The 13,815-nt window shown below is 37.6% G+C and overlaps 1 protein-coding gene across 1 annotated transcript in view; it reads right to left on the bottom strand.

Moving 5' to 3' along the window:
* Positions 1-3,664: 3,664 nt before the first annotated feature.
* LOC124612859 (RING finger and SPRY domain-containing protein 1-like) overlaps positions 3,665-13,815 on the bottom strand; it is a 145,709-nt gene continuing 135,558 nt past the window's right edge. Inside the window, exons 10-11 of the mRNA XM_047141289.1 lie at positions 10,557-10,769; positions 3,665-3,917 (exon numbers count right to left, since the gene is read on the bottom strand). Coding sequence (XP_046997245.1) covers positions 10,574-10,769 — 196 coding nt within the window. The 3' untranslated portion in view covers positions 3,665-3,917; positions 10,557-10,573. The remainder of the gene's footprint in view (positions 3,918-10,556; positions 10,770-13,815) is intronic.

Here is a 13,815-nt window from a genome sequence, read left to right as displayed (position 1 = left end):
CGCTTGAAGGAAATGGCAGCCTTTTTTTTTTGTGGTGCAATCCTATAAACTTGTTAGTATACTACCCATTGGAAACTAAACAGCAAGCACTCAAAAGTTTCAAAGTTGTTTTGCGTAAGCTATGTAACCATGTACAGAAAGCTTCTTATACATGATTACATAGCTCACACAAAACAACTTTGAAACTTATTTGCTCATATTCCTGAGATTCACAGAACTGAGTTACAAGACGATTCGATGGCTAGCTTGGTAGTGTTGGATACCAATATAAAGGCTCAGGTTGCAATTTTCAGTTGGCCCTAGGACTGTCACTTATCACTTCATTCACCTCTGCCAATGATTTGTATTTGTTTAAAAACATCTGTCTGAACCTTGGTTCTGAGTCTACATTAAGCTGTAGGTCCCCCTACAACTTTCTGAGGAATTCAGTTCACAAAAGGAGGAGGAACAAAAGGAGATATGCCTAGTAAAGCACTTCAATATTCAAGCCAACCTTTGGATCATAGATAGCTTAACTGTTATCACTCTTTGTGAGAAAAGCATAAAATTCTGAAGACAAGCACTCACTCTTCTCATTCCTAACATCCAGAGCAATTAGCTTGTTATGGATCTACTGTGATGTGTACTTGTAGGTTATGTTTTTTGGTGACTTGACCGGCAGGCCGTATGCAGTTTATTAATGACTGTTACACGACTTTAGAAGGGGTTCATTCTAACTGCAAAAAGGAGTCACCACTGGTTCTTAATCCAAAACCAAACTCTAAATGGCGACCAACCACTATGTCAGCTATTCATTCTCCTATGGTGTCATATGGACATCTGCATGAAGGGGCCTCTGGCAAGCCCTGACCTCTCTAGGCTGTTAGTGCGGCTCCTCTAAGCTGCAGCCACTGCCTCTTGTTCAAGTAGCTGCTCAGTTGTCCTCATGAGCCATTCTATCCTCATTCCAAGGAAAGACACTCTGAGGTACTGGGAATCAAAAACTTTTTAATTGTTCAGCTGAGTGGTGTTTCTGAAATGCAGTAGTTCTCAAACTGACTGTGAGTATTTGTATTGAGTGTTACTGGTATCACAGGTTTACCAGTGCACGCTGTAGTCATCTGTGAGTAGTATGGGATCTTTCTGCAAGATATTTCACCCTGCCAGAGGAATAGAACTGCAAAGGCACAGAGCAAAAGCAAGATTTTATAGTACTTGCTTTGTCCACAATTTCACTAAATATTAATGCAGAGCAACAGTTCCAAGACCACATTGTTTGAAACTTGAAATCTTACATTGTACACACTTTGGCAGAAGCGGTATGCAGTACAGTGTCACCCCTATCTCTACAGAGTCCTTTTGACACCTGAGTTGCTTCCATTTTGTTTAACTACTGTGGCAGGTGCATATGACAGTTGCTCCTATTACTAGCAAGTGACCTTAATACTGAACCTTGGCAATGTACTGGGATGCTCTCAGCTCGGATGTCCTTTGTGCCTTACTCTTTTATACTTAATTTCTGAGGAGGAAAATGGATTGTTAAGTTACTGGTTATGCTTATTGTTCAATTATTCATTTGTTTTGAGAACACAATAAGGTGCATCTACAAAGTACAGGAAGTCATAGTGTTACTCTCACTGACAGGCGCACAATTTTCTTTGCATGCACTGATATGACTGTAAAGATTGCCTGGAATGTGACTGACAAAGGAGAGCAGTTTAACACTTATATTTGTAATGCATAACTTATCAGTGTGGATAGGAATATTTCGCGTAAAGAATAAAGCAAGAAATAATGTGAAATCTGAAGTTTATAGTGACATAATGTGAAATCAGCAGTTTTTATGAATTTGCCATTTTTCCCATTCATGTGTAAAGACGTAAGTCTGAGAATAGCAGTTTACTAATGCTAAGTGATTGTTAAGTAACAGATTCTGTTATCTTCTGCATTCTAAAGCTACGTGCAGTATCACTGTGCTACATAAATGTATTACAGATTTTATATTTAATGTAAGCCTCTAAAATTGTAGCACTTGTTAGTGGCCTTCTATAAGAAACTGTCATATTGCTTTAATGTAAAATTATGCTATGTAACACCAGCAAGATGCAGTGCTTACGCGCATGTATATAGCGTCCACTGCTTTCCCTAATGCTCTCATTGCTTAAGCTTCCGTAGTGTTAAGCGGAAGTTTTTTCCTATTCTGAGGTTGTTTTAGCTTATATTTGCTTTTCTTTTCCCACTGAATTTGTAACAGTGATCTTTTGTAAACAGAACTCTACCTTCTGCACACTGAGTTTATGTACATCACTCCATCAGTAAATGTATTAAAAATTTTATATAGAATGTACAGCTGTACATTTTAGTATTTTTAATAGACTTGTAGAGGGATTTCATACTGACTTTATTATAAAATGCTGTTGTTTAACACAATCAAGGTGCAGTTCTTACACGCATGTATTTAGTATTTAGTGCCCTCTATAGCCCAATTTTTCCTGGTCACCTGAGTTTGTATATTTGTAGCAGTTGGTCTTAGTCTCTGACATAAGGTGTATGTAACTTACACAAATATTTCATCTTGTGATGCCTATTGCATCATGTGATGTAATAAGTGAATGTGTACACTTCACAAATATTTTTCTATTAATATTTTATTATGTCTGTAAAAAAATAATTATTTTGTAACTGGTGTATGCATTTTCAGGGCCAATACTTCTGAAGAAGATATTTTTACAAACATCAAAACCATGGTCAAGAGGTAGTAAACCTTTATTTGCAACTGGTTAGCTGATTTTTCAATCTATTCTGAATTACACTATTGCTGTTTCACAGCCATGTTTAAGATTTTTAAAATCAGTTTCAACTGAACTGTGATTTGCAATATTTCAATACAAGACACAAAAAATAATCTCCATGTACATTCTGCATCCATATCTAGGTCTTAGAATCAAGTTTTGTACTCAGATGTAAAAAAATATTCAACAAGTTACAGCCTAACATAAAGCAAGAAACTGAGTATTCTTTCCAGTTTCAATGGAAATGAAAACACACATCAGTAGCCGCTCCTTCTGTAACTTTTATCATTGTCTAGACCGAAGGTTTGAAAATCTATATTAGCCACATGGCAGTGAGCAGTGTTCATTGTAAAGCAGCATCCCGAGTAGCAATGGTGTCTTTTTTTCACGTAGCAATGCAATCAAGAAAATATGAAGACATCCATAAAGACAAACATTACCTATTTTATGTAACTGAGAAAGCAGAAGCTATTTCTCAAAATCAGCTTTCCTTCTAATTTACTAGGTTAAATTTGGTTACTGGAAGCACAAATAGCATTCTGTAGTACAGTGACAGTTTATTTTTAACACATTTTACAGAACAAGTTTCTTAAAGTCGTATCTCTCATGGTAATGCATATCATTTCACACCCCTGAAGGTAGAAGAAATAGAAGATGAGACATGCTCTATCAGAGAAACGAGTATCTCCACCTAGGCAAAAAATAACTTCAAGCAGCGTAGGATATTCATTAATATGCCACACGGTATATTATGTCTTGGACATAGATCCATTCAGCCTTATTAATAAATTATCAGGAAATATTTTTAGGACTTAATACTTTAAAATTCATATTTAAAATTATCTCGGTTTTCACTTTAATATCACAGACAATGAACATATGAGACAGGCACATGTTATAAGAACTCTTTTAATAATTAAACAATACAAAATCACTTTCACTATAACAACTATACATATCAAATAAATATAGTAGTAGTCCTCCTCACAAAAATTGACCAGTATGCGTAATGCAAAATTAAGTAGGACATCTGTACTGAAAACTGCAGGCTTCAGCCATATTGTCACAACACACGACATCACTCAGACTTAATGCTGTTCTTCCTCGAATGGAAGATGTTGCCATAATCCTGACAGTCTTGGCTAACTGTAACAAAAGAAAGGTATTATTACTTCTTGCACATATTTTCTGCTTTTTCATTATACAAGCCAAAGATATTCTATATTTTATTTGACAACTATACAATAGCACCACTTTAATGACAAAGATTCTCTAGAAACAATAGCCGTCTCAAAAGTAGGTTTATTCTCAAACAACTCCATTTGTAGATAAAGAGATATCACATGTACAGAAAGAAAAGACTGTCTAGTTACTAAACTCTGTTCAAAAATACTCTAGAAATGATACTTTGGCAGGAGCATGTGGAGATGGGGGGAAACAGAGTTGCCACTTCCTGCACAGAATACACACATAATCTTACATTTAATTTAACTCACTCAAACCGCAAAAAATGGCAAAAAAATGGAACTGGCATTAGTTTGCTCTGGAAGAGCTGCACCATGTTTTTATTTTAGTTTTATTTACAGCAACAGATTGTTAATATGATATAAGGATAGTCTCAAAAAGGGTATTTCTTAATGAGGTTATCATATGTTTGACATGTAAGAAACTTTTCTAAATGTAGGTAATAGAGTAAGGAAACTGAACTTTAGAATGCACTGTATTTTCATCTGCTCCAAACTTGAACTATGTCAGAGGTCTCTAACATGAGAGATGATCTGAGGTAAATGCAATGCTTAATTTTTCAAAAACTAATCGGTCACCCATTTGGTTTCATTGTGAGAAACAGGTCGCTAAGTTTACAACTGACTTGTTATGTTTTCTGTTCAGTTCTTATACTTATTTTTAACATAACAAATTTTTCCATGTTAACTGAGATGAGGATATTTATTTTATACATTTGGAAGAAAGACGCATTACAATACGAAATATGTCCTCCCAGTACTGCAGCCATTACACAGGGTTATCAAAAAGAATCATCAGATTTTTAAAAAAATCATAACTATTATGTTATTTGAGATATGCGCGTGAACAACATGCTGTTGGAAAGAGCAAACTCTTGAGTTTTACATGATTCCTACCAGGAAGCAGCAGTGTGTGTCCACTTCAGTTCTATTAGACGATGGCACGAACAATTCCGAGAAACTGAGACATTGTGTAACAGCAGCTGTGGAAGGTGTACCATATTTACTCGAATCTAAGCCGCACATGAAAAATGAGACTCGAAAACAGGGGGGGGGGAATCCCGAATCTAAGCCGCACCTGAAATTAGAGACTCGACATTCAAGGGGGGAGAGAAGTTTTAGGCCGCACCTCCAAATCGAAACAAAGTTGGTCCATTGTAATATGCGACACAATTTAGGTCGAATGAATGGCGATACAGCTACAGTAGTTTTGTTCGAGTCGTAAGCTTAGCAGTTAAGCATTACCAGGTAGCCATTGCTATGCGTCAGGCGCTCCGTCCGTATTTATACGGGTACCATTCCTTTTTCACGTGCTTCGTCTGGTTTGAATTGATTGCTTATTTTTCTTTGATCTGATAAATGCCGTTCTTTTTGTTATAGGTGTTTACTTCACTCTAAGCTGAAAATGCATTATTGTATTGTGTCATGCATTGTTTGTCACATTCTGATAATGAGTGTCTACGACCTGTCGCCGCTTGCGGCATGGCTTGCTTTTGTGCGCACCACCGCCACTTACAATTAAAAAAAAGAGAGAGAGAGATCGTCTCATTAGCGAAACAATGGCAAGAGACTGCTATTTGTTGTTACTTACACTGCTGCTTTCTTTGATAATGATCAACAAGAATTAAATAATAGACTGTGTATGATAGAAGATGTTCAGAACGAGAGTTTAGCGAAAATTTTTCTCCGTTTGAAAATCTTTGCAGATGCCTCTTTAGTACATTACATTCTGCACAGAAATTAGGGTCATCTTAGATTTAAAAATCTAGTCAATTGCCATGCTTCATTTCTGACTGTATCACTATTAGGCATAAGAATTATACGGATATAAACATGACATGATATGTATATTTTTCCGCGTTTGCTGTTGTCTCACTCTAGTTTCATAGTTTATTAGGCAGACAGGACTTAAATGAGATAGCAGCAAACACGAAAGAATACATGGCAAAATGTTTATATTCGTATTATTCTTATGGTGAAGAGAATACTGCATGTGATTCACAATTCAAAAAGTTCCTATTAGCAACCATCTCTTCTCACAGGTAGGAAAATTTCAGAACGTAAAGTTGGCCATATTGACAAACATCCCGAACAGTCTTGCCATTCGGATTTTCATAGTACATTGGAATGCTGTTACATTCGAAGATGAACAATGTGGAATTTGTATTTACTTCGTTGGATAATGTATGAAAATGCAGTGGTTGAAACTAGGGGCGGAGAAAAAAAAGCTCGTCTTCCACCTTTTTTAAAATTTATTTACTGACGCAGAGGTTTTGGCGCCAGTATTTATCATTGTGCGCTACATATATTCGACGGCTGAAGTTAGTTGTGGCGGCACCTACCAACATTTTTCAGAACTTCCGCTTACTTTGCACTCGATTCTAAGCCGCAGGCGGTTTTTTGGATTACAAAAACCGGAAAAAAAGTGCGGTTTAGATTCGAGTAAATACGGTAACTCAAGACACGCTCACTGCAGTGTGAGAACAATTTGAATACTGCACTGACATGTGCCATGCATCTCAAGAGAAGAATATTGAACACTTATGAAAAGGTATGAAAAAAAACTTTGAGTTTCCCATTCATCAAAAAACAGAATTCATTGTATATGTTTATTACTTTCAGAAACATAGATGTGTCAAATCAGATGGTCCCTTCTGATACATTCTGTACTGCATAACTAGTGAGAAATTTCTTGTATGTATAAGGACTGTGTCCCTGAGATGAACTTCATTCAGATTCTGTTGTTGATAACAGCCTTCTTATTAATATTTATAACTTATGAAATATAATTGTGCTATGCAGTTAATTATCCTGGACACTTTAAATATTCAGCCGAGTTCACCCACGCATCATTTTCGTGCTGATGAGGGAAAAATTGTGTCATTAATATCCTCTCTATCACAGACACTTTAAATGGCACAGCCCTGTCGAGTTTTAATAAAGAGATAATTTTCTCAACTGAATCTTCTAAAATATCTTCATTCTGCCTTGCTTTTCCCATGATGTGCTACATATGGTTAGCAGCTTTCTTCAAGTCTTCAAAGGTACCCATTGTAACACTCCTAACAGCTTTGCTGGCAAATGCTTCGATTGCAGTGGGAGTTGTTCTTACTATTTTTAGGGACATAATCCTTAATTTGGGTCCAATATAAATTTTATTAGCATCCTCATTCAGCTATAGCTTCTCCCTGCAACAGCTTACAGTTACAGAAACATCCATGGTGAAAATCCATGTTACACATCAGTGTAAATAGGGATATGCGAATTCCTGGAAAACACCTCTCCCTTAGTGATCACCAATAATTTGCCGTGTGTCAGACGTTCCTTTCTGTGATCCTTACCACAAACATGACAAAATATCATGTCCTCAGGAAATGGATCTATCATACCAATTTCCTTATGCATACCACTTTTTCCAGATTTTCCATATTCCTCTTCTTTTCTGCACATTTTCTTGTCAGTCTTCACAGCAGTGTTTTCGTATACATTCAGACCTGCAGCAGTTACTTTTGATCAACACATTAACAGAGAGAAGTGAGTAACCACAAAGTTCTCCTAACTCAAAAGACTGACCTCATACACTGACCCAAGAGTGCCAACACCAAACGTTGCCAATGAATAACATTTGGTGAATTTGCTCCTGACATTTTTCAATATCGCACAAAGCTGTATGAAATGCAAAAATAATAGAGAACAACAAATGATCCCACAGAGCAGCAAGCATGAAAGGTTGTGCTACTGGGGGCTAAATTTTGGTAACTATGGATGGTTGCTGCTGCAACAGTTATTAGATGACTGGCTGAATGCTTGCTGTGCCTCCCCACTACTTCTGTCTTGGTTGTCACTCTCCAACAAATGTTGAACAGTGTATAGGCATCACAACACAGATACGTGAAAGGTTTTAAAAAGAAAAAATTTTCAGGAAAAGGTGTTTCTTTTCTTGTAAAAAAAAAAAAGGTAGGCACAACAATGCACTGAAGGCCACTAAGTTCTTGTGAAACCTTTCTGGGCAAATGTAGAAAGTTTATACTGAAGAAGAATGCATGAAAATTATGCTGCCACCAAATGGTCATGAGGAAAAGATTAGTAAGATTAGGATGCATTCAAAGGCACACAGTTCATTTTCTCCTCACTCAATAAGCAAATTGAACAGGAAAAGAAATTCATAATATTGGTACGATGTACTCTCCACCATGCATACAGTGGCTTGTGAACTACCTATGTAGGTGGAGAACTTAATGGTACACGGACGATATGAATCTTTCGAAAGGCTGAGACAAGACTGTCATCCAGGATCTTCAATTAAGAGAGACATTTCTAGTTAGATAAGAAAGACATAAGTGAATAACTGACTGCAAAACTTGAAATTTGAGAAGCAATGGGATGTAACTGGCATGTTAGAATCTGTGTATGGTTGAGGGATGATGGATATGGGAGTGGTGGGGGAATGCAGTGTAATGGCATGTCTGGAAACCACAATATATTGCAAAAAAATGTATAACTGAGGAGAGAAAAATAATTGGCCAGATGTGAGTAGAACTCAAAGACACTGAAGGTTCCACATCAACTTAATCATGTATATAGACAGTTCAGCCATTCCACAAATTGAGGATCTTAATGGTTTTTGCCTGTTATCGATACTGATACTGGGAAGGTATCAGTCCCAGGGATTCCAAGCCTTTCGAGAATGTTTTAACTTCAAGTTTGAAGTTGCATAACAAATGACAGAAGAATTTTTTGTACAATATAATTACAAATTAACCATTTTCTGATTTTTTTTCCTTTACTTGTACTATGAATCCTTGCTTCTTGCCAAATTTAATGATCATAGGCCAACAGGAAGTACTCTATCGGTTTTGACAATTGAGTTGCAAGTATCAAAATATGTAACATAAATGGCCATATCTTTTCACTGCATTGACACAGAAGCTTCACTTTGTTTGCATCACCAAGGGGCCATAGACCTAAATATCTGACAAATTTCAACTTGATACATTTGTGTGTTCTTCAGAAAGAGTGTTTTGAACAGTTGGACAGAAAGAAAGACAGACAGACAGAGTGATCACCCCTTTAGGGTTCCGTTTCTTTCTGATTGTGATACAGAATTAAGAGTATGTCAATGAACAATTTGTCCTGGTATCTTGCAGGATATTTTTTATATGTGGAAGTAATGTTAATTTTAGGAATAAGTTACTAATGTAAATACTGAAAGTAAACAGTAAGAAAGTTTTAAAGCAAAATGAGAACTGTTTAAGAAAACAAACTTTTTTGATTCTTTGTAAGACAGGACATGACCAAAAGCCACTCTAACAAATTACCAATCAATTGAACTTGTTAACATTGCACAGAAACCAAAAGGACAGATGTAATGATAAGCATGGCTACAGAAAGAGCAGTGTCTCTGTAACAGTGATGTACTAAGATTTTGGAGGCAGAATTTTTACAGAAATGTAGTATTTTGCCAGTGGCCATGTGTGCAAATAACAGTATCATTGTGAGCTGTGGAATTATTGTTCAACTTCTAACTTCTGTTTGAGGAACTCTGCGCATAGATGGATGTGTCAAAAGACATAATATATTACATACGGACAAAAAGAGAAGTGTGTGTATACACTGAAGCGACAAACAAAAATTTGTAGCAAGGCTGTGTTTCAAACCTGGGTCTCCTGCTCACTAGGAAGATACGCTAACCACAACAGCACCCTGGCACAGTAGCTTTATACAACTGCATGGACTATCCTAGCATGCCTCTCTCCTCAGTCCAAACTCCCATTCATGCCTCAGCCGACTTGGTATAGCGAATGAACCCTAACAGCATTACAGAAGCTCTCTAACTGTATTGGAGAAGCACCTCAACATCGAACGAAATGGGGGATCCTGCCTGAAACCCAGGCTTAGGTGCTCTAATAAAATGAAATTATACGGTTCCTGAGACTTTTCATGTCTCAAACATCTATGCAGACAAACGACAAATGAAAATTTGTAGCAAGGCTGGGATTCAAACCCAGGTCTCCTGCTCACAAGGCATATGCACTAACCTCTAAACCACCCTGGCACAGTGGCTGTGCACAACTGCACAGACTACCCTAGCATGCATCCCTCCTCAATCCAAGTAGTGTGATAGATAAAATGTGATAGAGAAGCTTAATCTGTGTATGTTATCTATTTAAAGTTTTAGAGCTTGACATCTACACACCTTTCTAAAGCATATCACAGAGTATATGGTGGGATTTTATCAGTGGGTTGACCTGGAACAGTTGGCTATGAATACGTTTTCCATTTTGGAGGACCCCTATGGAGTAGGCCCTATTATACAGTGAGTTTAACAGCAGGCAGCACTCACAAGTTCTTGAAATATACATTAATTGAAACTCTTCAAAATATAAAAATGACATAACTTATTTTCCCTTAGTGAATTTAAAAGTCACAAATATTACTAAAGCAAAATTTGAGTATATTATTCAAAATGTATCATGCAATGCGCAATCAAATCCTACGGATTATAAGTTTCAGATTTTTTTGTTTAAGAAAAAGCACTTACTTCTATATGGCACAGTATCACGAAGGGTTATCTGGAACAGTGGAAGCAATTGGTGCCCTGCACATGGGGCACTCTGACAACTGCGTACAACAGCTGGAGCAGAAGCCCTGATGTCCACAAGGCTCCAAGCGCACAGAGGCACGTCTGTCAAAGCAGAGGGAGCACGAGTCCTCTCTCACTGACAGTTTTCTAAGCTCTTCCAAACGTACATGCCTGGGAACAGAAAATGAGAAATTTGAAAGCTTTTATAATTCTTAAAAAGTGACACTCCTGCATTAATGAATATTAATACACAGTAAAATCCAATGGAATTGGATAGGTAAAACAAAGTACTCACCAAGCGACAGCAGGAGAACAGAAATGTACAGTTATTGGTGAGTAGATTTTTCTTACCTATCCAATTAACTTATATTTTCAAAAATAGATAATTCTCATTGATATAGTAAAATCCAAGCTATTTTAACATTAGATAATGAAATCGGTAAGCAAAGGAAATTTTTTGAAGAACTAATGGACAACCAAGCACAGTTTTTAAAAAAATATACCCACACATGCTTAACCTGCAATCTGTTCTAACAAGGAGATATCCACCAAAATGGTATATTAGCAAATTAATCAACCACTATACGATATCACAGTGCCCGTGCTACTCCAAATTATGATGCACAGTTCCTTTGGAATTAAATACTTGTCTGAAGGAACAGACACTGTGGGGACTATAGCTATTACGAAATACATTAAATGTATTCACAATTGCAAACATGGACTACCATCAGCTCTATAATGGAATGACAACAACGATAAATTTGTGCCAGTAGTCATGTAGTCACATGGTTGACAACATATGGAGGTTTGGGTCCAGCACTCCATTATACAACTTATGGTGGTAAATATTCACGACTGTGAATACCATTCGTTAAAGGAAACTAAAAGAAGCTTGGTCGTTGTTTAAATTGCTGCATTTTCTGAAACAATGTTGTCATTGAGACCATATCCAAACCCCCCCCCCCCCCCCCCCCCCCCACACACACACACACAACCGATAATTTCCTTTACAAATAAACTGCCAGGAGTGCAAGTTCTGCAAGGTTTACAGAAGAGCTTCTATGAAGTTTGGAAGGTAGGAGACAAGGTACTGACAAAACTGAAGCTGTGAGTACAGGTTGAGAGTCGTGCTTGGGTAGCTCGGTCAGTAGAGCACTTGCTCGCGAAAGGCAGAGGTCTACGTTAGAGTCTCAGTCTGGCACACAGTTTTAATCTGCCAGGAAGTTTCATATCAATCCACACTCCACTGCATAGTGAAAAATCTCATTCTGGATAATGAACACAGTTTCATCAACATACGCGATCTGACAATGCACTCAGTGTGGTTCTAGCATGGCCAATATATGTGAAGTCCACTATTTAGCATCTTCACTCCACTTTCATTTTTCATAATTTTTCAAGTCAGTCTGCTTGTTCTACATACCATAGCACAGTGAGCAGTCCACCATAACTATTAATGACCTGTTGAGGTTTTTCACGAACAGGCAACATAGGCAACATCACCACTATGACGCCACCTAAGCATCAGAGATGTAATAATATTTATCACATGTTTGAGTCATCTGCTGTGCTGTGCTGTAGGGATTATAGTCACTGGCCTGTGACATGCGTGTCACCAGTATCATCCCCACTTCCTGCAATTATTTATGATTGAACTTGTGTGATTACTGGAAGGTTCTAGGATTGACGTATTTATTGGATACTGAACCTCCACACAACATTATTTGTATCTACAAACAGAAGCACACTTTGCTAAGACAGGCAGTCCAGCTCTATGAGTACTTTCATCTGTACTCAATAAATGTCATTTCTGAGTAAAATGTTAGTTCTTGATGACATCCTTTCTCTCATGATTGGTACTTGATACCAGATATTACATGACAAAGTTTGGTGGTGATGTTTGGTATCTCTGACATCAACAACACCAAAAGACTACAAAGACTACAAAAAGCTGGTATCTTCATGGGCAAGAATGAGAATACAAACAGTAAATTCATTTTACAATCCATATTATCAAAGTGCCAATGGATTCGAAAGCATCAGTGGGTCAGGTGCATACCATGCATTCACAGTATTTTTGAGAGATCCTGGCCAGGATCCCATGAAATGGCTAACGGGAGTCAACTGTGTCACTAAATACAACAGGTGGGATGCCTTACCAACATCTACTTTCATTTGCACAGAACAACACAGCAGTGGTACTGATAACAATGAATAGCCCAACACCAGGAGGAGGCAACACAGTCATATATACAGAGTTTTATAGATTGTTTTGGTGCTGTATCACATAGTGAACCTGAACAGGACATCAGCTGACGAAGTTTCACAATTGATGAAGTGACTGGCAGAAGGCATCTATCAAGCACTTCTTTAGAAAGATTCCCCAAAGCAATAGTTCGTCAAGTGGTACCAGAACATCGAGGCAGTGCATTAGAAAGAATATCTTGAAATAATTTCAACAAACTTACGAGATGTAAATACACTGATGGTAAAGAAAATTACACTACCTAAAATTAATTAATGTGGAGTAATGAACTTTTGGAAATACATTTGTATAGGTAACATATTTATGTGACTAACATTGCAAGATCACAGATTAATGCAAGTGCAAGATATGCCATCACAAATGTGAAATGCTGGTACATTAATAATGGGTGTAACCACAAGAATGTTGAATCATGAAAATGTGCATACATTGTGTTGTACAGTTGTCAGTTGTCAGTTTGTGGGGATGGAGTTCCATGCCTGTTGCACTTGGTCAGTGAATATAGGGTCAATTAATGCTGCTTGTGGATGATGCTGGAGTTGTTGTCCGATGATTTCCACATGTATTCAACTGGAGACAGAACTGGTGATTGAGAAAGCCAAGGCAACATGTCACCACTCCATAGAGCATGTCGGGTTACAACAGCTGTATGTGGTAAACACCACAATGGAATGCTGTTCATGAGTGGCAGCACAACAGGTCAAATCACCAGATTGACATCCAAATTTGCACTCAGGGTGTGTGAGAAAACCACACGAGTGCTCCTGCTGTCATATGCAACTGCATCCCAGACCCTAACATCAGAGGTAGACTGCAAGCCCTCAACTGGCTTCCTACTGACCAAAACACAGCCATCACTGGCGCTGAGGCAGAATCAGCTTTCCTCGGAAAACACAGCAGACATCCACAATGCCCTCCAATGAGCTCTCACTTCACACCATTCACACA

This window comes from Schistocerca americana, chromosome 4 (assembly GCF_021461395.2).
Source record: "Schistocerca americana isolate TAMUIC-IGC-003095 chromosome 4, iqSchAmer2.1, whole genome shotgun sequence".
Taxonomy (NCBI): Eukaryota; Metazoa; Arthropoda; class Insecta; order Orthoptera; family Acrididae; genus Schistocerca; species Schistocerca americana.
This window is presented reverse-complemented; position numbering and strand designations above follow the sequence as displayed.